The sequence below is a fragment of the Carassius auratus genome, unplaced genomic scaffold, assembly GCF_003368295.1.
Source record: "Carassius auratus strain Wakin unplaced genomic scaffold, ASM336829v1 scaf_tig00214282, whole genome shotgun sequence".
NCBI classification, from domain to species: Eukaryota; Metazoa; Chordata; class Actinopteri; order Cypriniformes; family Cyprinidae; genus Carassius; species Carassius auratus.
Window position 1 is genome coordinate 400,262 of NW_020527593.1, and position 26,786 is coordinate 427,047.

The 26,786-nt window shown below is 36.5% G+C and overlaps 1 protein-coding gene across 1 annotated transcript in view; it reads right to left on the reverse strand.

Moving 5' to 3' along the window:
• Window positions 1-26,786, reverse strand: part of LOC113091748 (CUB and sushi domain-containing protein 2-like) — a 269,603-nt gene that overhangs the window by 181,927 nt on the left and 60,890 nt on the right. The window contains exons 4-5 of the mRNA XM_026257372.1: window positions 7,119-7,313; window positions 668-875 (exon numbers count right to left, since the gene is read on the reverse strand). Coding sequence (XP_026113157.1) covers window positions 668-875; window positions 7,119-7,313 — 403 coding nt within the window. The remainder of the gene's footprint in view (window positions 1-667; window positions 876-7,118; window positions 7,314-26,786) is intronic.

Below are 26,786 nucleotides of genomic sequence, written 5' to 3' on the forward strand. Positions count from 1 at the left end.
AATGAATAATGTAATGTAAAAGTGTATAATTAAAACTAGTGTCTCCAACAGAACTGCAAAACACACACACACAAATTCCAAACAGGTTTCCAGAAGTCTCAGAATCAATCTAAAAATGGCATCCTTCTCTACATATTAAAATGGGACAGAAGAAAATATTCTGGAACATTCAACACAATTACACACTGCCTGATCTTGGGTCATTAGACTGCCACATTTATGTCCACAGCCTGCTACAAAAAACAGTTCCTGTCCCGATCCAGTAAGAATTTCTGAGTCTGTTACAGTACTTAATGGGTGTGAAAAGGAAATTGCGTGAACGTAGAGGCTAAGAGGCCCATAAAACCATTTTCATAAACGAACAGTACTCTGAAGCTCCCCAGACAAGGTTTGCGATGGACTGCAACCTTTTTATCCCCTCTATTTGGTCCAAGCTCTGTGCGCATTATGTGCTAAATAATTGAATCAAGCTGTGATTTGGTTCTGTTCCATTTAACAAGTGCTGAGATGTTTCATGACTGGGGTTCTCCTGGCTTCCTATCTCTTGTAAAATACCTCCCCACTGCCAACAGCTCCACAACATGCACTCTCTGCTGAGCACCTCGTGCGAAGAGTGCTACACTTTTCCCTAGTGATGACTGAAAAACCAAAATGTTAGGGCACTCACCACTGAGAGGATCCTTCTGTGCCGGTTATTTCCAAAACGTCGTAGTCTTCTTCCAATTGAAAGTCGGAGAAGACCAAGGCAATGGTGTCACCTGGTTCGGCCAGCACTGTCCAGGTGCAGTCCGCATTGTTGTTGTACTCCTGTGGGTAATTTGGACTGTTGATGACACCACTTTGACCCCGTAGTGTGCCGCCACAGCCATCATCCGCTGTGAAGAGGTGACACACACAAATATAGACACATTTAACTTCTGGAGGAGAAATGGCTGGAATGGAGTTGGTGGGGGGATGGGGGGGTTGGGGGTCTTGAGGTTTCGGGCAACTCTTGCAGGCCAGTGATGCAACATACTGTAATATGGGGGTAATTAATTGAGACCTATGTAAAATTCTGTTCATTTTTTTTTTTTTAGTAGTAAAAACCTGTTCTACTCTTTAAAACTGTGTTAAGGAGACAATTATATAACAAATAGGCACTTAAAGGCTGCTGTGGTAATTGAGCCCCCTGGCTCTCCCAGCCTTCCTTAGTGAATCACATGCAATCTCTCTATTTTTCACTCTCTTGATGCTCAGTCTTTCTTCCTGACAGTGAGTCCGTGAGGTGAGGAAAAAAGAGCCAAGCCAACTGTGGGTTAAGGTGAAGCAACAGACCCACTGACTTCCCTCCCCCTTGGTTTTTCTGCTATGCATCCCTCTCGTGAGAAAAGGAAGAATTAAATTATTTTTGACGTTGAGAAAAGTTGAGTCTAGATACCTGACCTCCTTCTCAAAAAGACTATTCCCCAACATAATCTTAAGATGCATTGTCTCTAGGATGACATACATAAAATGAATATAAAAAATTGTAAAGACAACCAGGCCTCATTTGAAAGTGGTTTTGTAGCTGCTAAGTCAGAAAACCCCTTTGTTAAGGTATTGCACAGGTAACTGAGGACTACAAGATATCCATGGTGAGTTTTGGTAGAAATCCTATTTAATGTTGGACAGGAATGAAAATGCAAGAATAAAAATAAAGTGCATTCAATGGACTGTGCTGTTGTCAACAACATTATTGTTCTGCCGACGAAACATCTTTACAAAAAACTTCCAGCAGGCAACAATTCCATGAAACAGTTTTGAAAGTTGCAAGTTTTTAAAAGTACATGATATTTAGAACATTCACACAGTGTGGGCCGTTTCGAAAACTGTAACCCTCACAGCCTCGTTCATCCACGCAAAACTCAAAATGGCATCGACCCTGATTAAAGTCTACTGAAACTGTAATTCTTCAAAGGTCCAAAAGTCTGAGACTATTTCTTTATCTATGTGTTTAAAATTATATTATCAGCATAACACTTAACATTATAATAACTTGCAGGATGTTTTTGTTTGATTATTGACACCGAAGTGGCAGAAAAAAATCAGAAATTGTTCTTCTGTAATGTATTTATTTGGAAATTTGTGTAAAACAGTCATATTGTGAAACATCACAATTTAAAGTAACTGCTTTGTATTTAAATACATTTTAATTAGTAATTTATTCCTGATGGCAAAGCTGACTTTTCAGCAGTCCTCAGTCTCACATGATCCTTCGGAAATCATTCTAATATGCTTATTTGCTGCTCAAGAAACATTTATTATTTTCAATGTGGAAAATTGTGCTGCTTAATTATTTATTCATTTATTTAGTGGAAACTGCATTTTTTTTGTGTGTATTCTTTGATGAATAGAACATTCAAAATAACATTTATTTGGAATTTAAATAAACTACTATTTTGTAAAAGTATTTTTACATGTAGTCTGAATTTTGAGCTCTCTCTCTCTCTCTCTCTCTCTCTCTCTCTCTCTCTATATATATATATATATATATATATATATATATATATATATATATATATATATCCATCCTACTTAGAGTAAAAGACATCCCTGCACTGTAAAGCCCCAGTTTGATAGCTACAGAAGAATTATTAATTATGTGTGCATGCCAAGTGGATATGTTGCCTTCCAGGCATGTAAAGGAGCAAAGAGCCTCTGTGTGAGCGAGTGAGTGACTCATAATGATATCTAGGAGGCTCTCTGGGGCAAAAGAAGGGTTGAGGGAAAAAAGAGTGATGGGAGATTTGTTTAGGAGGCGTTTGAGTTGGCGTTCGTGTGTGAGTTCAAGAGGGAGGAAGGAAAGACTACGCGCGAGAAAAAGTGAGTCATCACACCTACCAAGCAGGCGAAATTCTCTCTCACCAACCAAATAAACAAACCCTATGTCAGAGCGAGTGCAGAGTGTGTGTATTTGCCTCACATAGGTGAAGGTGCTTGCTTGTCACTGATGGGTGACGAGTTCTTCTCTGACAGGCCAGCATGGGATTCATTTACGGTGACTGGCTAATCGCATGATTTCTTTTCTGTGAGTGGAAAACGGCAGGAGGACCTAGGCCCTGTCAGTCTTCCGTCAGATCCGTCACTCTTACATTTCCCTGGAGAGACTCAGAGCATATGTGAGGAGCAGCCTCTGAGAGTTCTAGAACAGAGGGATGGAGAGAGGAAAAAAAAGCGCAATGGAGGCAGGGGAGGGAGGACCGGCTATTGATATTCCAGCCATGAGTTTCTGTCACACTTCAGTAGAACGTAGCTGATCACTGGCCTCAGCTCTGCCTCTCAGTTTGGTTGTTTGATCTTTTAGAGACTCTGTGGCTTCATGTCTAAACTGCTAATATTTATAAAAGGCTCTGTGAAAATTGATTTAGTATTGGCAAAAACCTAAAATCATCGCTAAAAACTAGATTAACAGTTCATGAAGGAAATACAAGTGCTTGAAAGTGCTGGCATTAATGATTACATTTGTTACCCTAGACCACAAAACCAGTCTTAAGTTGCAAAATCATTTGGATAATAAGAAAAGATAATTTTCCATTAATATATTGTGTAAATGTATTACCGTAAATATATCAAAACCTATTTTTGTTTAGTAATATGCATTGCTAATAACCTGATTTGGACAACTTTAAAGGTGATTTTCTCAGTATTTCGATTTTTCGCACTCTTAGATTCCGGATATTCAAAACAAAAAATTTAATTGTATATTGGTCATATTTTCCTATCCTAATAAACCATACATCAAAGGAAAGATTATTTATTCACATTTCAGATGATGTATAAATTCATATTTAGAGAAATTGATGCCTATGACTGGTTTTGTGGTCCAGAGTCACATATATGCAAGGAACACAAAACCAATCACAATTCACTATACACACAACATTGTTAAAAAGTTTTTTTTTTATTATTATTATTATTATTTATTTTTTTATATAAAGTAATACTTTTATTCAGCAAGGATGCATTAAATTGTGACAGTAAAGGATTTATAAAAAGATTTATATTTAAAATAAATGCTGTTATGTTTTAGCTTTCTATTTAAAGATTTCAATGCCTTTTGAGTACAAAATCTACATATTTTCAAAGGATTCCATTAAAGAACACAGTAATAACTGCATTAAAAAAAAAAAAAAAAAAAAAAAAAAAACACCTGGGATAAAGGCACCCCTAGTTTTGCCCCATTTCCTGTCAAATACTGTACATAACAGAATTTTGGTTTACATCAATCGTTCTTTCTTTTTATATGCTCAAACATCCCTTTGTACTGCCCAAGGAAGTCAAATGTCAAAGTGACTTGTTCAATTGCCTTGAATAAATGGATTATGTGTGATGCATAAAGATCTAAGCCCCTACAAAAGATGGTCTGCTTGTGTTTCATGCTTCTTCATACTGCCTTCCTCAGGCTCTGTGGCTGCCATGGTAACACAGCAGTGAGTGGTGTGCAGCGGCACCCTGAGACCTGAGAGCCAGCACTGATAGAGAAGAACAACGGGGGGAAAGAAAAGGATTTTAGAGTAATAACAGATCCAACCAGTCTGTAAGAATTCAACTTTTCAGTTTTCTCTTATCTTTCTTTTGGAACCATCATCCTGTTCAGTGTGCCATAGAGGAGGGTGGCATGCCAGAAGCCCGCCATTTTGACGTTGTGATGTATTCCCATGCGAGTAAATGAGGGGTTTGAGAGGGCTGTGAGGATACAGACCATGTGGAGATGCTTAGAAGCAGACATCTGATATTCATCTGGGAAAGTATTTATTTTTGTATATAAATATAGACTTATTAGATCAAATATTTATACGCTCTATAGGAAGTGGTAAAAAAGGCAGACTGGTCGCTGTGAAGAGGCCTGGGAGATATATAAGCAGTAATGAGGACAGAGAAGCAAGATGGCTTCTGGAGCCTTACTGACACTGTGCGACTCCTTTAAGGGAAATGACCCAACTTCCTGCCACCTTCTGGCCACCCATTAACAGAGCCAGAGAGGAGGCTGACTGTTGTTGGCTACCAGAGCCTTTGATTTGCCGTTTTTTTACATGTGTACAGAGCAGAACTTTCTTTAGTGTCAGTCTCATGGTTAATTAATCAGAAAACCATAAAAAATGGAGAGAGATGCAGCATGAAAAAAGTAAAATAAGATAAAAATAAAGCTACTTGAATCTGAATATAAAGCATTAAGGATGATAGAGTATACAAAAATGGATAAGATTCCCAACTGCTAACTCAACGTATAGAACAGCCATTTAGTTGCTTTTTTTGTTCAATGTCTCCTGGCGTCTTGGTAGTTTCACTGTTTTAGATAGCCCATATAATAAATATTATATATATTGTATATTGTGTTTTTGCCCCCCTGGAAGTGTTATGGACGAGCAACGGTCATCATAAAATAATCCAATATTTTAAACAAATTAAGATGAAATCATCTAAGCTTACTTCACTTATAATTTTGTTTTTATTACATAGACTTTAGATGAGATTACATTTTGCTGTTCAATTCCTCATACAAATATGGCACACTTATGTCTCGTTTTTTTTTTTTTTTTTTTTTTTTTAAGAAATACTTTATTGTTAAAGGGGACCTGATATGCAAAATTCACTTTCACATGTTGTATGGACATAAATGTGTGTTGGCAGTATGTGTACACAACCACCCTATAACAATAAAAATCCACCCATTCCTTTTTTTTTTTATCCCCATAAGTAATAAGCAGTGTCTCCCAACTACCTGTTTTCAGCATTGCTGCTAATTTGACGTCACATTAGCCACAGGTCTTGCCCACGAAAGTTGACAGCCCCTGAGGGAGTTAACAGCGAGTTGTACACAGTCCGCCATTGCTGCACTGACGAGAATGTCTCCCAAGTGTTTTAGGTGTTCTGTAGCTGGATATATGGATCTACAGAGCTCTCTCCATTTACTTGTGAAATCTGAGCCACTGAAGATGATGTGGATTAATTTAGTTAATAAAGAAAATGCTCCCTAAACACTAATGCTAACGAAATTAATGTGCTCTCGTCTGCGTATTTTATAAAGTGCATTTTTTTATGCACAGTACAGAGTGAGTTTTCTGTAAAGATAACAGGCTTGTTCTAATAGTGTTTATATACAAGGGCAAGCAGGAGCTTGAGCTCTTGAAGCTCCGCCCTCTTCCCCGGAGCACCAGCTCATTTACATTTAAAGGGAAAGACACAGAAATGGTCAGTTTTGGCTCATACCCTAAAAGTACCCTAAAAGTGGCAAATTTAACAAGTAATAACACATTTTCTGTAAGGTATTTTGAGCAAATCCATGAACTGCTAACACCTGGCACAAGAAAGCAGAGTCGTGTGCGAAAAGAATAAAAACTGTACAAAGAAAAGAAGAATGATGAGGGGCAGAAGGATGCCAGTGAAGGATAATGGAGAATCAGCATTGGCAAAAGAGGGTTTTCTTCTGGCATTGCGTGTCTGAGCATGTGTGTCTTTATGTGGGCTTCCTGTCCCCCAGCCTGGGCACAGATGGCCCTGGTTCATACTGGCCTGCAAGACCACATTCACACTCGATCTGGACACCAAAGCTACTGTGCATTGTCTAATGCATTATACATGCTATTATCTGTGGGGTACGTTTTCATTGTTTTATTAACCACAAGACCTGTGTATGCTTTTATGAGATTGTCATGAATATACCCATGTACAGTTCAGTTATGCATATTTATGAGCCTGTGCTTTGTGTATAAGAGAATGGACGCAAAAAATACACTGTAAGAACATCACATCAGTGGGGGCTCAACATTGTGTTAATATTTTGCCTCTAACTGTCAACATGTTTTCAGAGTATCATGACCACGAGCATTTGGATATCCCTCAACCCCAGTCAACAGCTAACACAATGCCACGTGACCTTGCTGTCTCACACAACACGGCTGTGCGGCTTTCACACGTCGGCAGGTATCACCTCGGGGGTCTCTGCTGATCTCATCCCAGAAAAATAGAACCGTGCAGTCAACCTGCTACTAAACACTGGGCTATCTGTCATTGCTGATAAAGACACTTGGTGACCTTTTCTTGAGTCTCTCTTGAGGAGGTTCAGTCCCTCCTCACCCATTTGGAGCCAATGGACTCACCTCGGCAGTACGGCAGGGGGAAGTCCCAGGCAGCGGTGCCGGAGGAAGTGGCCAGGCAGGAGAGCACGGTGTGGCCCTCAAGCACATAACCCTGGTTGCAGCTGTAGCGGATCTTGTCCCCAATGTTGAAAGTAGAGCCCTGCTGCATGCCATTCAGCAGCTGACCTGGATTCCCACAGGTGTAGCTTGGAAGGGCTGGAAAGGGACAGAAAAAAATAAATACATAAACTGTAAAATGATATATAAACTGAAATGAACTGCATTTTTATAAAATTTTACATAAAGTCGTATATATATATATATATATATATATATATATATATATATATATATATATATATATTCTAACTTGGTGAGTACATTTATAACACCTATACAACCACATTACTACTTAAACCATTCACAAACAGACAGACAGACAGATAGATAGATACTCAAATTTCAAAATGCATATGAATCTCTGTTCTATATTCCAGCTATTCTGTACAATACCACCAGCTGGTTTTCTTCTGATTTTCTAATGTTTTGATTCGAAAAGCCATGCTAATACAGTATAACTTATTGTGCAGGTATACAAATGTGAACACAATATACGCATACTGGAAGATATGCTTTCCTAATGGCAATGACCTGGTACACATCAGTGGGGAAATCTGTCTTAGTAAAGCTCACATAGTGACAGAGAGAGAGACAGATAGGTGGGCTGACTGCTGATTACATCAGCACTGATTAGAAGAAAAAAAAAATTCACTGTACAGGTGAGAGCATGTGAGAACAACACGTTTGACATGCACACATACACATATTTATCAGTATTCATATTAATGAACAGTTGCACAGGTTTGAGAAATATACACTTGAGATTTTAACCAGGACCATTAATTAACTTGACTGAAGGAGTGGCATGAGTATGAGCTAGAATGCTATCTAGATTCTCCCATCGCTGGTCCGGTGGAACTGTTCAAAAGAATAAAAACTATCTACTTTCTCATTCTGATTTTGCATACATAAATCATGAATGCATAACAGCTCTGTTTCTTAAACAAAGATCCCTACTGGCCTTAAGAGACTTTAAGTATCCTGCGCCGCCTCTGGATGTTCCCTCATACGCTGTTTTCCCTGTGGCCCTGCTGCATTTGTCATCTCCAGTCTGTAACTCACAGGACTGCTGTACCACCCTTGCAGTTTGACTGCTTTAACCATTTTAAGGGTCGCTACATCCTGTCCGAGTGCTGAAACAGCAAGAGATGCTTCTCGCACTACGTCTGCATCTATGACCCTCCTTCTATTCCTCTTTCTCGGTCTCCATTTATACTGAACCAACGAGAGAAAAAGAAAAAGAAAGAGAGAGAGAGGAATATAAGAGCAAACACTGTTCTTGTAACCTGGTGAAGAATGGAACTCAATTCTATTATTATTATAATATATATATGTTTTGTTGCATCCCCCCCCCCTTTCCTAATTAATTTCAATTGAGAAATATTTTCATGATTACAACAAAGTTTGGTGCACTTTATACTTCATTCTAGTCAGAGTAACTTACATAGACAGGAAGACTCAGTCTAAGCTTAGCAGCTTGAGCACATCAGATATGCAGGCATGAATACTGAATATTTAACATTATATTAATCACATACATGTACATTATAGACCTCCTTAATCTCTAATAACTCCACTCTGCTCTCTGTTATTAATTTTTCCTTGTCTGGACACATCACTGTTCACATGCTGTGTGGTAACGGCTTTTGGCACCGGAGTATTTTAATAAGTATGAGTACAGGTACAGGAGTGCAGTATCAGGTCCCATACAATAAGCATCTGTACTTCCCTAAATGAAACAAAATTGCTCTTAAGTGATAGTTATAGAAAGCAGACTGGTTAATTGTGGTTTTAAACCACTCTTTACGGACAGAGCATGAAAAACGCTTTTTAATTCTTTACACTTTTCCAGTAATTAACAAGAATTAACAAAATAAATATCTTAAAGGTGACCTATTATCACCCTTTCGACTAAAAGTTACAGCTCAAAATACCCCATGGATCATTTATTATATCATTTTAGAAATGCCAATTTTGAGAGGAAGCAGAAACACACTGTTTTTGTGCATGTATCTTTAAATCTAAATGAGCTGCTTCTCCCAGCCCCCTTTTCCAGATTAGGGCTGTTCCTTTACAGCATGTATGTTATATAAAGTGAAAGTGAATGAGACATTCAGCCAAGTATGGTGACCCATTCTCAGAATTCGTGCTCTGCATTTAACCCATCCGAAGTGCACACACACAGAGCAGTGAACACACACACACACTGTGAACACACACCCGGAGCAGTGGGCAGCCATTTATGCTGCAGCACCCGGGGAGCAGTTGGGGGTTCGATGCCTTGCTCAAGGGCACCTAAGTCGTGGTATTGAGGGTGGAGAGAGCACTGTACATTTACTCCCGGCCCAAGAAACGAACTCACAAGCCTTTGATTGCGAGTCCGACTCACTAACCATTAGGCCATGACTTCCCCAAATATATAATATGATTTTGTTTATCATGTCTATCACGTTGAAGTGATTGTGCTTAAACGGTCAAATACACAAACGTTTATGTTAAAAACAACAAAAAGTAACAAAAAGTCTGGGACAGAAATTGCATGTTTATATTAGATCTATGTGCCAGTAGCGTAATATACAGTAAATAAATAAATCCACTGCTCTCTTGTGTCCTCTGAGGCGGGACTCTAAATAGTGTTTTCGTCTGTGCAGCTAACGATAGAACAGTTAGCAAGCTTTGTTCGAACTTTTGCCATGACACTACAACTGGTTGTTACTACTACGGAACTACACCGTTGTCGCTTAAGAAAACAAGAACGGTAGCACCATAAGTGGAAACAGCGTAAGCGGAAACTGACACGCTCATTTTTCTTTTTTTTTTAGATGCTTGCAGAAAAACGCTTACCAAAACGAAGTTACTGGGCTAATCTTTCTCACATTTCCTGTGTTGGTAGATGCACCGGAGACCTGATTATAGATTTATAGCAAAGTCAGATTTTCATGTTGTCACATTTAACAGAAAACGTAATTTCTTAGTTTCTGCATGTTCTAATGAGTGATATTGTTTCAAGTCAACATCATGAAATGGGTTTGTCTTGCCTGATTTTGATGATGCGCATTTTCAGCACAGTTTGTATTAATATTAATAATAATATAGCATTTTTTTCTTCGTCTCTTAGAAATGCACATTTGGCAGTAGCTTGAGTTGACAGTAGTTGTAGCTTGGGTTAGGATGCATATATATATATATATATAATTAATTAATAAATAATAGTTGTAACAACCTCATTTTTATGTGGTGAATTTTAAATATTTTTACAGTTTCAGTTTTATGAAAATTAACCACTGGTCTTCTATAGAAGCATACATTTAGATCATGATAACGACAGTTAAAACCATATATAGCCTACAGAACCTCAATATCATATTAAAAATGTAACTATTTGGTTTCTTGGTATTTGTCTGAAAAAGTTCAAGTTTCAAACTCTGAAAATTTAAATATCCAGTGGCACTTGACAAACTTTGCTAAATCCAATGCTTATACCCTGTCAAAAGTGATTAGTACAGCAACTCGATAAATCTAAGGCTGCGATCACAAGATTGGTAAATGAAAAAGCAAGGTCAAGAAATTAAGTGTGCATCTGTTCACAGCGATTACAACACTGCTTAGCATGCAATATTTTCACAGCAGATTCAGGACAAATTATTTTATGCTGATGAGGATTGATTTGTTTTACTAGAAAACCAGCATAAATGATAAGTGATTTGCAACTGTGAGAGAACAACACCACAAACAAACCACTAAAGAAAACATATAGTTACCTAGAAAGCACTGTCTGTCTGTGCCCTCTACAGTCACATTAACAAGCACATATAAGCTAGGTTATGAAAGCTGCATGTCCACACATAAAAATTAATATGAAAGCTCTGGCACAATCCGCTCTGAAACGCCTACCACTCTCCATAGTCTATACTTTAAAAGTGACATTGTGAAATTGATCCCAACACACTAGCACATTAGCTCAATATGCGGTTTCTGCTTTGTTGAGCAATGATTCAATCAATGCCTCTCTCTGTGCATGCACAATTACGAGGCAACTGTAGTGAACACTCATCACCCCCCTGCACACAACAGGCAAGACATGCAATCTTTTGCAAATCCCACAATTATTTCCACATAGGAGAAGAGTATTAGCGGCTACCCACTATATCGTAATGACACACATGCATGAGTTCCAGCTGAAAGGAGAAGGTTTGGCTGTGCATGACAAAATAGACAGTCTTTAGAGCAAAAAAAAATAAGTCTTTTTTTTGTTTTTTTGTTCAAATAAATAGATAATATTAATTATGATAAATGATTGTCATCATTTACTCACTCATTTTGTTCCAAACCTGTATGACTTGCTTTCTTATGTGAAACACAACAGGCTTTAGTGTTTTTGTAGATGAAAGTGAATGGGGTCACTTTCACACTACACAGTACACCCTGGACTACTTGCCATTGGATTATTCTTGTGTCTTGCCCATACCATACCTGTTTGCTCCTGTTTCGACCCTGTCTGTGTTTAGACCATGTCAAAGATTTAAAGCTTGCATATGGATCCTCATGTCTCTGTCACTCCATTACAGTAAATGCGGTGGGCCAGTGTTAATTTTGTTAACCAAGGCGACAACAAAAAATATTCATTCATGAAAATTTTTTCTGTGATTAAGACGAGACAAAATTATGACAAAATTTATGCTGCGTTTTCGTTAACTAGACAAGACTGGACTATAATTTTATTTGAGGACTACTGGACATTCAAAATGCACCCTATAGGCTATTGTCTTTCAAATTGTGCATCCCTGTCATTGGATTGCGATCGGATAAGTGCCGTTTGCATATCTAGTTAGTATAGCAGCCGCTGTAGATGGATAGACTAATAAAACTGAAACAATGGCCTCAGTACCCGAAGGGGTAGAGATAAGGTAACCAGATGTCCCGTTTTTCCCGGGAGTCATATTTCGTTGTCATTGAAAAACTGAACATGTATCAGTATTTCATGCATGCCTTCCATCTTAAAAGGACAGCATTCCAAATTAAATACCTATCTGTCATTAATTTTAACCAACGAAAGATGTTAAATAAATGTATACATGTTAAGTAAAACCTACAGTATCTGAAAAAAATTTTTAATTTGTATCTCTATTGTATTTGTCTTATTGTGCTTCTTTATATATATATATATATATATATATATATATATATAATATTTTTATAAGTTGCTCCTTTTTCACTTCTGTAAAAGGGATAATTCACCCGAAAATAAAAATTATCATACGTTTTTCAAAAGTCTGTCCTTGATTCAAATTTCTCATAAGCTTAATTGATTTGGTCTAAAGAGAGAATAATTAATGATTATTTTAATTTGAAAACTACATATAAAATAGCTACCTAAATACATATTGGTAACTACAGTTTGGCTAAAAGTAGTGACTTAAAGTTGACTAAAATGCAATGACTTTTCGTCGACTAAAAATATGAAAGACTCAAATGACTAAAATGTGACTAAGACTAAGACGATTTCAATTCTTGAAACTTTTAAACTTTTTTTCTTGTAATATTTAAACTTTATTCTTGTAGTACTTTGACGTTATTGTCAAAAATGTTTAACTTTATTCTTGTAATACTTCGACTTTATTTTTGAAACATTTTGACTTCATTCTCATAATATTTTGACTTTGTTCTAGAAATATTACGACTTTATTCTAGAAATATTAAGACTTTATTCTTATTTTAGATTTTTTTATGTACATTACACTAAAAAACCATTGTAAAATACCAATCTAAAAAAAAAAAAACCTTTGCATTAACTGTTGAAAAAAAAAACATTGTGTTATCATTCCATAACTAATTAAATTAATGAATTCAATTCACAGCCCTAATTATATTATTATATTATGATTTTAATTAAAATTTTCTTTTTGCAAACTTTTGCATCAAAGACAGTTCATTCATAATGTTAAACTATAATGTTCAACATGTCTTTAAGTCAAAAGTGGGTTCTAAAGTCAAAAATGTTTTTGTGCAAGCCACTATGACATTCGAATGAGTCAGTGGATTCACACTTAATCCGAAGGGGTTTGTGTGAAAGTCAAGAATACTCTAGATTCAAGTGTTTTTTTTTTTTCTTTTTGTTTTTTTCTTTCAGTACCCTGAGTCACAACGGCTGGTCTCTGTATCATCTGGATGTAGTTGATTTATATGTTCTTAGTGTGTCAGTAGAAAAGCAGAAAGAGTTAGGGTGGAGCAGATGCTTAGCCAGTTTATTTATTTACCAATTTTAAATATTCTGCCAAACATATATACATGCAGTGCAGCCTATGCAGCCTGGAGATGATAAATAAGTAAAAAAAAATATATATCATATTTATCATCTCCAGGCTGGCAAGAGGTCAAATAAACCGCAGGATTTCAGAGGCAATTAATTGGTATTTTGGCCAGCTCATAATCATATTTGGTTGTGAAAATATTCACACACACACACACACACACACACACAAAAGCAAACAGAATAATTGTGATTATGAAAACTGTTTGAGAACAAGAAACAACCCCATACATTGGAGTGAACCTAGTTTCACCTTCCTAAGAGAATACACACAAGGCTGTTAGTTACTCGTTACTGCAGCGGCTCTAGATGGACAAACCAAAGCCCATGAAACATTAATAAGCACTCAAATAGACCCCAAACTTCAAGATTGTATATCCATTGGGCCCCTTAAAGCATGTGGAACAGAATACTTTTTGCAGTCAGAAAGTTTCAAGAACAATAGAAAGAACAAGAGGCATGAAGAGCAGTGTCTCATCTAGGAGCGGATCTATAATTTCAGCCCTTGGGGGTCACAGCCTCTCACTCAGTATGAGATGTTGTAGCTTGACATTTCTTATTTTAAGTATGCAGGATGACAAGTTCAAATCTTGGTCGACTGATCATTTTTAAAAGCTGTCAGAAAATGTATATTAGTAACTGTGGGATTTTTTAGCTGCATGTTATTTTGTGATTTAGACAGAGCACATTCAAACTGAAAAAAACTAATAAAAATCGAACCAGTGTTAATTTCGTTGACTAAATATTTTCGTCATTATTTTCGTCACGAATATATTTTTGCCGACGAAAACGAAACGAAAACTAAAATAGAAGGCACTGATGGAGACTAAAACTATGACTAAATTGATTGACATTATCGTCAACGAATAAAGGACGAGACGAAAATAGACTGTGACGAAAATCAAATCAGCAGACGGGAGAGATGCGAGGAATGAGCAAAAGAACCGGCAAAACAGAACAGACTGCATGAGAGAAGAGAACCAATCAGAGGCTGACTTATTGAGACGTGAAGCGAAGGTTTTCAGTTTTTATGAGCTCCCGGGAAGTCGGCATTCGAAGAGGTGATAGGGACTTTAAGCAACAGCCTCTGGTGGAACGGCAACGCCATTCTGGCGTTGTATTGCGCCTGCGCGAATTTAACTGCTACTTTGTGACGTTCTAATTTAACGGTCTACTACGGGAGAACAGCTGATTTGCCGGAGTCGCTACAACGTGAGAGGTTAGGTAAATAAATGTTATGTTTTTAGACTTATTTACATCATACAATATTAAAAACTCATCTTCTGACAAAAGATTGTCATTTAACGCCAAAAGCAATCCTTCTCTTGCTTTTTTAAATTATATATTTTTTTGGATCTCAATAAATGAATTAATGCTGCGTTGCGCTGTTCTGTTTTACCGTTGCTTAGTGACTTTTACGTTCTTGGCTACAGCGGTGTGACGGCAAACTTCCGGTCGCTGTAGCCGTTCCATTCGCAGCTGTTGCTTAAAGTCCCTACTGTCTAAAAGAGCGACAAAATGTCCACAGCTCACTTCACGTTTGACGACGAACAAAACAAAACAAAGTGTAAAGCACGCAGAGCGCATTTGAAAAGACATTTACAGACGAGCCACCCGGACATTTTCTCAAATGTAATTTCACAACGATGTTCTTTTGTTTATTGAGCTAAGCAAAATTGGAATAGTGCAGTGCGTAGATGTTGTAGCATTAAATATTACGAACTGAAAAGTACTGTAAAATAGCCCCTTCTTCAAATTAGATGCGAGCACAATACTAATACGTAATATCATGATAAATACATTTGATTAATACTAATGTTTAGTATATTTTATAATGTTCTACTTGTTGACAATATCACAAATATTTCTATATTAGTCATGTGAAACATGAATGTTCACATCCTATCATTATACATACAAATCTAGCAATATTGTAGTATTTAAAACATACAATATTGCTAGACAAATGAATACCTTATAAAATCTTGTTACTTTTTTTATCCACCCAACTTATTAAATATTTACTTTAAATGTATGCACTCATTGTTCAGCTCAGCTGTAAGCTTTAAGGTCCTGGACCTAACTTTATTTTTCTTTTATTGATGGTCAATTGGCAGCTAGTTATTGTTTACATTATCATGACAGTGTTTGTTGCTGCATAAAAGCTTTTGAATCGAAATAAAGACACAGTTGTGTTGAAATAAAGTTGAATTTGTGTTTTATATATTTTGGTTAAGTTTGTTTCCTATACCAGCTGTAAAAAATTGTCTAGTAAATCTGTTATTGATTTTAGTCTTATTTTAGTCGACTAAAATACCAAGCAATTTTAGTCGACTAAAATACCAAGCAATTTTAGTCGACTAAAATACCAAGCAATTTTAGTCGACTAAAATAAGACTAAAATTAAAACAAATCAGATGACTAAAACTTGACTAAAACTAAAAGGAATTATAGTCAAAAGACTAAGACTAAAACTAAATTAAAATTTCGTGTCAAAATTAACACTGAATCGAACAAAAAAAAAATGAAATGAAATATATTTTAATTTAAATAAAATTACTCTTGTTTTTAATGTCACGTGAACTAATGCTTAGTATTTTTGTGTAAACTGATCCATTTTTTTTTTTTTCGTATATTTTTTTAATGAATAGGAAAGCCTTTCATACAACCACACAATTGTATATAGCCTCACACCACAGCAGGACAGAGACTGAGCACCTCTGGCACGAAAAACAGACCTCGGATGTTTTACTAATTCAGAATTAGCAGATTTATTTGCTTATACGGTGTGTTGAACGAAGCAACTGAGTAAATAATGTGAGCTTGCTTTGAGTCAGACCTCCGTCTCTGCTCATTGCGTTGCCACAGCAACAGGCACAGGTCCACCTGGGTGCGGTGGGCCGGTGTCAGCATGGAACACAGAAGGACGAGAGTGTCAGTAAGCTCATGCCTGTTTGTATCTTCTCTATTTCACACATTAGAGAAACCACTGTGTCTGAGGAAGAGTTTCGTAATGTAGCTTCGGCATTATTGTTTACACTTCCACTAGTCTGCTCTTTCTAAGAACTGGCGGTTTCACAAGCTGATTCGCACCACTCACCCGCAGACACAGATCCCCGCTGCCTGCCTTCGAAGCTATTAGGAACAGGCCCATGTACCTTGGTAAAGATTTATGTGTAATGATGCTACTTACTGCATCCTGTAGTGAGGATAAGGAACTGTACAATTGCATTCAAAAACATGATAAGTGAATACATCTTTGGTAAACCAAAAAGCAGACAATGAAATCTTAATTGATCGTAAGTGAAAATCTTTTTGATCAAAATGTTTAAGTGTACATTCAAGTGTTGATATATATATATATATATATATATATATATATATATATATATATAAAAAACTCAAATTTTTATTTTTTATTTTATAATTATAGGCTTTATTCTGATGCTTGGCATATTCAGATAATCAGACTACAAAACATTCTGGAGGCCATTAAATTTTATTTGGTGATTATTAATGGTTGCAATTTAAATGATTATACATATTTCCTTTAAATTCCATTTATGTTCAATTTTAGATTAAAAAAAGGGGTAACAAACTCATACCAGGCATTTTGGTTTTTAGGTGTAATCACAAACAAACTTTGACAGGATAACGATATTTACAAGATTCAAGCTTAAGAAGAAGAAGACGAAGAAAAAGCTATTGCATGCTAAATGCTTAATGCAAACAAAGCTACTATATTGCTTCAGCCAAATAAATAAATAAATGTACCATAACAGTAGCCCATTGTATTATGGGCTGCATATTTATTTGTTTATTTAATTGAGCCATTTTTGAAGGTTGATACATGGTCAAAAATGCTGCATGGAAATAAATTTTATTAAAAGAAATATATAAATAATTTTGTTCACAAAAAAAAATTAAGTATACAGAGATTTGAAAGGACAATAGACTGATGCTTTATAGATTCAATGGAAAATGTCTTTGTGGACAGAAACATACAGGGATTGTGTACAATGCTGCTAGCAGGAATCCCTGGGTGTGACGTCAGTCAGACAGCCTGACCACGTGTGTGAGAAAGTGTTTGCGTTCTCTCAGAAATCACCCTGCCATTTGGGAGATTTCCATGTGCATCCCTGTGAAATCAATCCATGCCTAACAGGGATCAAGGAAGCAGATCAGAGCCTCTGTATCAGCTCCTAAATTACATAGCTGCTGGCCGCCCTGAGACAAAAGATGTAAAGAATGCTCGAAGAATGGTAATGGACAGAGAATCAGACATTTTTAAATGAGAAATAAGGAAGCAGAGAAAAACACATTGCTGGGGTGACCAACTTCACCAGATGAAAATAAACGATTAAGAGTAAAATGCATTTTAGGGCTGTGATGGTTGCCGTGACAACCGCGTCACTGCGGTTGCCACTGCGATTATCAACTGCCACTGGCGGTAGTGCACGTGACATCATGCACTAATACAAAGTTTTGTATAAAAATGTTGTAATGTAATGCAATTTGTTTTATTTAGACTATAGGTCTTTGGAAATGTACAAATGACCTCAAACACCATACACAACGTTTCCTTTAGATTGGCAGGTTTGAGTGCGGGGAAATACAGTTCATGCATTCAGCAAAATTAATTTTGTGTTGTGCGATGGACCTTGTTGGGAATGCGACACTTGCTTAGGCGGCGGAACAGTGAACCATGTCTTCACCGGACGCCACACCACCACGTCACGACAGGTTTTGTCTGACTAGTGTCTCCACAGGACATCTGAACTCTGTGTCAGTGCCTCATAAATAGGACGAGTCAGTTACTGTAGGGGATTTGTCATGTCGTGCCGCATCCAGTGTATCTTCACTGATTATAATGAGTATTTTGTCAAGCTGCACCACTTGCGTACATTAGACAGGGTGTATTTAACTTTCTTATTTAGGCTATTTACTTGTATAACTGTATTTATTTTTTTCTATTTATTTTAGTGTTTTGCAGGCTGCATATTCACTTATGGAAGAGATATATAAATGTATAAAATATATTACATGCATGCACAGTTTAACCTTTATCGCCTTTTTGGTAACTCAATGACTTAACTGACCACGACACTGCATGCAATAATAGTTTGCATAATAGTTTATTTCGCAGTTTGAAATGAAAGTATATGCACAAATGCGCACCGGTGACTTTTTTTCATCACAGCCTTATGCATTTAAAGGGAAAGTTCACCCAAAAATGAAAAATGTGTACCCCCAAGGCTTCCAAGATGTAGGTGACTTTTTTTCTTCAGTATTATACAAACCAAGATTTTTAAGTCAAACTGTTGCAGTCTATCACTCTTATAATGTAAGTGGATGGCAATTACGGCTAAAACATAGAATAAAATAAAAAGTAAATAACACATACAAACAAAACCAAATTAAGCCATGCAGCTTATGACAATACAATGATGTGTAAAGAGACAAAACTTTTGGTTATTGTAACAGTTTGGTTTAAAAAGTCACCTACATCATCAAACATCAAATTTTATATTTTTGGGGGGAACTATCCCTTTAAGAGGCAATCACTTTGATTTTGGCATAATGACATAACACTTGTAAAAAAAAAAAAAAAGAAAAAAGAAAAAAAGAAAAAATGCTTTTTTTATGGCTTAGTAACTGAGTCACACAAGATTACACATGTTAGGTTAGCATCTACCTAGGAAAATTATAACACTAAAGAAATGACTAAAATTCATTTTGCTACTAAAACAGTAACAAATCAAGTGTGCTTCACTTTCAGTATCAACAAAAACTGGTATAAAAAGTCCAAAGCCAAAAGATAAGACCAAAAAAAAACATTAAGGAAAAAAAAAAGGACTAAAAATAACACATCTGTACTTCTGTTTTCAGATCCCTTTTGTATACCACTCATTTTCTATTCTCCCTTGATCTGTCTTGATCCTTCCCCCGCTGCTCAGTGTATTTTCCATGTAATGCAGCAAAAGCCAGTATACGGCCTTTTGCACAACTCGAGTGACAGTAATCTTTTGTTTTAACATCCATCTTTTGTGAACAACAATTAACATTTTGAAACTTGCATGCAAAACTATTTTCTTTCAAAAACTGACCCCAAACTTGTGGTGATGTATATTTTAAGCGACACTTCTAGATCGCTTTAAGACCTGGGAACATGTTACCTCATGACTGACAATCAATCAATCAATAAATTAATAAAGAAGCACATCGACTCCTTGACAGGTGCCATTCACAGTTTGGGACTTTTCTCATTTACATGACCATGCAGTTTCCAGTCTCTGCACCTTAACAAGTGTTTTCCTCCAGCTCTTGAGAATATCATCCCATGGATGGAACAAGAGAACATGTGTACAAGGACACCATGCTGTGTGCAGTGTCACGCTGTGACTTCAACAACTGTCCCTGTCCTCCCATTGTGGAACTCCACTAGCTTTGATATTAAGCCTCAGGGTGGGAATCTCACAGGATTCCCCATCTCACAATTAATGTTAAACAAGGATGTCAGGGATTATGCATGGACATATATCCGTAAATATCTATTCATATCTTGCAGTAAATAATTTTGCAATATAAATTACTTTTTAACAGGTCATCTGCAGCATTGCAATCTATAATATTTTTGTACAGGGCTAAAGATTACAATCAATATTTTCATACCAATATAAGTTAGAACAACTGGAAGTTTTATTCTTGTTGAACCAACCTAAATTAATTATGTGTTAAAGTTCCCTTTATTTAATTAAGTTATCTGTACAAAATTTTCTGAGTGTATCTAGTAACTTTATTTACTTACAGATGTGTGTCTAATATGCAGGATGATGTGCAGTCTTATATATATATATATATATATATATATATATATATATATATATATATATATATATATATATATATATATATATATATATATATATATATATATATATATTATATAAACTATTCATAATTGTGACTGAACTTGACAGACAGTGATTAAAAAACATATTTGCTGCACAGAAAAGAACACATTTGACATTTAGATTTGACATCTCCTTTTATAAGGTTTTGAGCAAGATATGGTGACTACATAGGCTGTGAAATATAGGCTAATTTAAAGTGAATGAGAATGCTGAAAGGCAATTTCTGCATTTTGCTAACTACTCAAAACAGTAACTTTAATTAAATTATGAGTACACTTCAAAACAGTTACCCCATCACTGCAAATGCAACACGTATGACAAATCCCCATTCAATGCTAGATATATGGCCCATCCTTCAGGTACAAATCTAGAGCTGAATCATGTAACATCTGGAGGCACAGGCTACAGATAAATAAAGCTCGCAATAATTTCTTAAACAGCTGAGTTGTAGGCATTTATAAATTTACCTAAATAGTAACTCAAACAAGTATTAAAGAGGTAAAGTGTAAATGCAATATTGCCAAAATCCTGTTATAACCGTATTATGATGGTGCATGTAAATGCACTCTGTGTGGCGTAAGCTGATTTTAATTACAATAAAATGGCATGTAAACACTGTAATCACATAATTACAGCCCTTAACAGAGTGTGCATGTGCTCAGACGTGCACGGATGCCATGTGTTCAAACAACTTCATGAATGATGAATGATGAAGATGACCAAAAGTAAGAGCACCCTCAGTTAAGGCTGTAAAAATATAATATTGGCCAAACCGATCTGGGAAGTGCTCCAATGCGTATTTGAGTTTTAGCTAAGGAGGGCTTCCAAAGTGTCTATTTACAATGTGTTTTTTTAATTTAATAATACAACTTTAGTAATTACAAGTAAACTTGATTACCATGTTTGCATGCATATTAGTCATTTTAACTGGACTGGTGGTGGTGCTTTTTTGGTCATTCAGTCTTTCTGTAAAATAAATAAATAAATAAATAATTGGGGGAAAAATACCAAAAATACTGCTAAGATAATAATGATAAGAATTCTAATAATAAGAACTATAAAACAAACTATTTATTTAGGATTACTAAGGATTAATGAGCTGCTGGATTCATGAATGCCGTTATTTTGACAGGAAAATACAACAAAGAATATTGTTTCAATGTAGCGTGTCAATTCTCTCTCTCTCTCTCTCTCTCTCTCTCTGCATGTGTGTGAGAGAAAGCAAAGATTTGTGCACCTTTACACTAGAGTTTACAGTATGTTAAATACGTGTGCACTGCGCATCCATTGAGATGAACTGAAAAACAGCACAGATCGCCTGACGGAGAGTGAAACTCTGAAGTCCTCAGTCATAGTGTTTGCGAATGAAAATAGATCTGTGCTAAACTTATACTTATAGCCTCCAACTAACACACTAGCGAGCCATTGGCTAATATTAGACATCATTTAGTCGCCAGAATGAAGATTTAGTCACATATGCAAACAATGTAGAGGGCTGATATGCCAAATAACCACAGTAGTAAAAAGCTCATTCTGGTTGAGTACCATCTGTATCCCACCAAGGTTCTTTAATGTGTCTAATTTCCAGAAAAAGGGAAATGTACAAAATATTTAAACCATTTGATCCTCTTGCACCCCAAAACAGAGAACTTTTGACCAAATTCAAATGAATTTAGAAGAGGAAATTCTCAGCCAGATTCAAATAATCTAAAAGCACAGAGCCAGCGTGACTCATGCAGTGGGGTCCACATGAGTCCTTTGAGGAATGTTTAATTGGATGGCTTTACCCACAATGATTCACTCCAATCCTAAAGCGGCTTACTTAAATCAGCGGGCAATGGGGTTACATTTATTTGTATTCAGAGTTAGTGGAGAAACCTGTCCATGTGCTTGAATACAGTGAAGTGGGTAGCAATTGAATATCATTAAAGACTCTAAAATAAGGACAAATGCTGATTTAGATGACTATTCCTCAGCGCTCTATTGGTCATACTTCTCATTTAAGGGCATCCAAGTTAATCTGAGATTTTTAACTGCCAAAAAATGTGCAGATTATCTTGGAAGTGATCCACCAATGCATCTGTGAATGCCTTGCATTGAGGGAAATAGTTCACTGAGGTGGATTCAAATGCAAAATGACAATCCATTGACCCGGTGCTTGTTCTTTGACCTTATCAGAGTCTTAATTAACAGTCTTATTTTCTGTCCACAAAACTGACTTGTGCACAGCAAAAAGTGAGGGTGGATCGATTGAGTCTGCTCATGAATTGCACCAGGGCATTATGCTAGAGATTTTTCCAAAGTTATCAGCATTAAAAGGTAAACCTCTATTTATAACAATTAACCTTCTTGATGTCAGTTCTGCATAACACACACAGCAGTAGGGAAACTGGTGACCTTGTAAATCCACACTAGCTGTTGGACTTGCTACCAATGCTAAGTTGGTCATCTGGTTCAGAAAAGAATGGGATTGGGAAAAGGCTCTTGGTTCGATGTTGCATATTTGTAGTACTGTAAGTGTACAAGCAGCAGCTGTTTACTCAAAAGTGCCAGTTTCAATGTTTTATTCATGTCTTTGGTCGCTTTGGATTTACCCTCAAACTTATTATGCACACACGCTTATGTTTGTCTGCTGTGGATGTACTGCAAGAGAAATTAAGAATGTGTGCCGCTCTACGAAAGCAATTTATTCAGAAACAAGAATCTGTGAGAAATGTATTTAATACACTAATGTGACCAGGAGTGGGCAAAGATGCAAATGAACTCATTAATAGTGGTTCAGATTTGTGATTTAGGACAACTTGCGTTTATATCAATTACAAGTTATACCAGTGTACGTAATGTACCCCAACATAGACCTTCTTAGAGTTTGTTCAGAATGATGAAAAACTGATGGTTTAACAGCAGGCTTCCAGGCCACTATGGGATAGATGTGTTTTCTTTCCACAGGTATGGATTATTTTGATTTCTCCTGGTTACTAATTTGATTGGTTGGCATATTTCTATTGCAATTAGTCTTGTTTACATGTCATATTTTTAATTTACATGATCACGCCACTCTCTTTTAATGACACATGGCTGGGATGCGCAATATACAGCATGAGAAAAAGGTCAGATAATGTCAGGTTGGTTTTCCACTGAATAAATAAGGCAGAGAGGCTGAAGAATCAATCCCGTCTCACACATATACAGCATCAGCACTAAAACGTGTGCAAGAAGAGCTCCTCTGGAGCTTTCTGTTCACCTAAAACCAGCCTCATCTCTCCACTTCCTGTTATTTGTTCAGCAGCCCGACACACTCCTTGTCTATAAAAAGTAGATGATGTAGATGCAAACTGTATCACAATATTTTATTCAACAGGACACCTCAAACGTGTTTCCGTACACATTCTGGCATTTCAGCTGGGAAATGCAGCACCAGTCCAGCTTGTTCAGCAAAAGTTCCAATTCAAAGTTTTGTTTTGTCAGTCGACACGGCACGCAACAAAAAAAGCCGCTCTGCAAGGCTCCACACGGGAAAGGGATGTTGCCATTCTCATACTCAAACCGTCGCACAAAAGCGGGCTTATCCAAAGACAACGGCAGTTTAATCCGCACAAAACAGCGATTCGGAGGTAAGACAAAACGGCGAGCCGGGTGACAGAGTCTAAGCCGCTGTACGGCAAAGCTAATCCTGATATGTGATACAGAGATGGGAAAGACTGATAAACATCCACAACTAATGAGAACACAACCCCCACCCCAAGCTCATCTCATACACCACCCTGAGTGTGCAATTGCCAGACAGCAAGAGACAAATGGGGATAAAGAGACAAAACACAATTACTGAGTCAAAGGGGGCTAAAGTTTGAGACTGAGAAAGCAAACATGTCCCTCGAAATGGTGCCAACAAGTTCTCCATTCGAAGATAGATTGTTTACCTCTACCTTTTACATCACTCGCAGGAAAAAAATAACAAGACACAGAGGGGCAGACAATGCAAAGTGAAGGACAGCTGCGGCGAATGAGCGGCGCCAACCAGAGCTGAAAGTGGCAACCTGCCTGTGGTTGACCGGGAAGAATGGCAGTAGTCCATTACCGAGGCTAATGAGAGTGTGAAAGAAATCAGCTCGGTGCAAAAGCCTATCCAACATACTGTCAATTCAGCCACATCCGCCAACAACACATAACAGATGGGTTTGGCCATGCAGACGGGTGGCACATACAATCCAGTTATTCCACATTGATATGGAACTTACAAAGACAAAAACACCTACATTTGCACCTGCCACGACTGAAAATGGCATCATGTAGCATTAGCTTACCACTGTGCACAGAGCTGGAAAAGTCATTACTAACAGGTTGAATGGTGCAATATAAATGTTAAACAGCTATTTCAGGTCTAAAACATGTTTCAAAGACTCATCTCAATGCCAGATGCTCAGCATGGAACATCAGAAGTACTGTATATAATTTGTACTGTTTGCTATTGGGCACAAAAATTAAAAAGTAAAACCAAATTATACCAAAATATATTTTACATAAAACTTGTGTAAAAAAAAAAAAAAAATAAATAATAATAATAATAATAATATATATATATAATATAATATAAATTATATAATATAAATTATATAATATAAATTATATAATATAAATAATAAATGTATGTAATAATAATAATAATAATAATAATACATTAATTTTTTTTTATTTTTTTTTATTAAAATTATTATTCAGTAAATTAAACTGACAGGACATGAGGAAAGGTAGTAAAGTAGTGAAATCACTAAATGTTCTGCTGAGTCTAATAGTAGAGAGTGAGAGAATGCTTGAATGATGCACAAAGGAAGATGACTTATCTCTAGAAGCATTGCAAGGTGACCTCTTGTGGTCTATTCAGCCCAGAGTGGTGAGACTACAGTCTAAACAAGCTCAGAGAGAGAACCCTTCAGGTTCATGGGTACACATTGTGTCTAGCTCACTAAAGCTCTATTGAATTACAGTCCACCCAAACTAAGAAGGACCCTGAGCACTATCGATTGGCAAGCAAGCCACTCCTCGGTGGTCTTGGCTGACAAAAATACCTGTAAGTGTGTGTAAGTTACCACTGTAGAGTATCCACTCATATCTAATGAAAACGCTAAATCATAGTATGTGTTCTTTATTTTTAGGAGAGAACCCCATCATTTTTAGTGACTGTCAATATTTGGGAATTGAGGAATTTGCCAGCAAAGATCTATATATGTATTATTTAGTATATACATCAAAATTCATTTCATTTTTAAGATGATGATATTGTGTTAATCGTTATGGAGGGTACAATATTTAAAACTCCCAAGCCTGACTGGTTGTCCGGACTAGCAGTATTACTCAGAATGTACATTTAAAATACCTTTAAAAGTACGTTTAACAACTTAATACTTATATGCAACCATTTATTTTTGTTATTTGGCTAAATTTGGATTAAGACATTTTTATTTTATTTTTCTGGTTAATAAATACATTTATTAGGAGTGTCTAATACTGTAAAACTGTTAATTTACATTGCTTAAATAGTGTGACTTTTCTCCAGAAGATAGACTAAAGATGAATGTGGTATAGCTAATATTACTGAATGTTACAGTCTAAAAATGCGGTCTGAGGCTCCAGATAATATAAATTAAAAATATTTAATGCAGAGGGTCCTAACCATCGGGTTGCGATCCAGTACTGGGCTGTGGAAGCGTTGCTACCGGGTCGCAAGAACGCTCTGGAAAAAAAAAAAAAAGTGTATATTTATGACATTGTGTTATTTATTGTGCGTTAATGATTGTTCTTATTATTCTGTTAATATAAATTAAATGTAAATTAAATGTTCTCTACCGTTTGGAATATGTGTGCTTCTAACACAAAGCTTTTGATAACTTCAAAGGCACCCAACGTAAGCAGCTCAGCAGATTTCTGAAAAGAGCAGGTCTAGTTTACTACATGTCTGTCATATCAACCGCTCTTCCAAAGATAACAGAATATAGGGGTCAAACTATATATTTCACAAACACTTCTCTTGATATATGCTCTCTCTCAGTCTCCTTCTCTGATATTGAAATGCAGAAAATCTGGTTCAGGTTAGTTCTCTGTTTATTCTCTATGATGCAGGACGGCGGTGGTGGTGGTAGTGGGAGGGGGGGGGGGGATTTCAGGAACCTTTCTGGATGTTAAGAAAACACCAGGGAATGACCAAACCCTCTGCTGTGAATTAGGTCATGCATGTCTCCCATTCATGTTTGAGCAACAACACTGCTGTTGAACCCTGAGGCTAAGACAGGGCTCTTTTCATTTCCTCTTTGCCAAGCACATGTTCTATCTGCATTCTCTTGTGGAAAA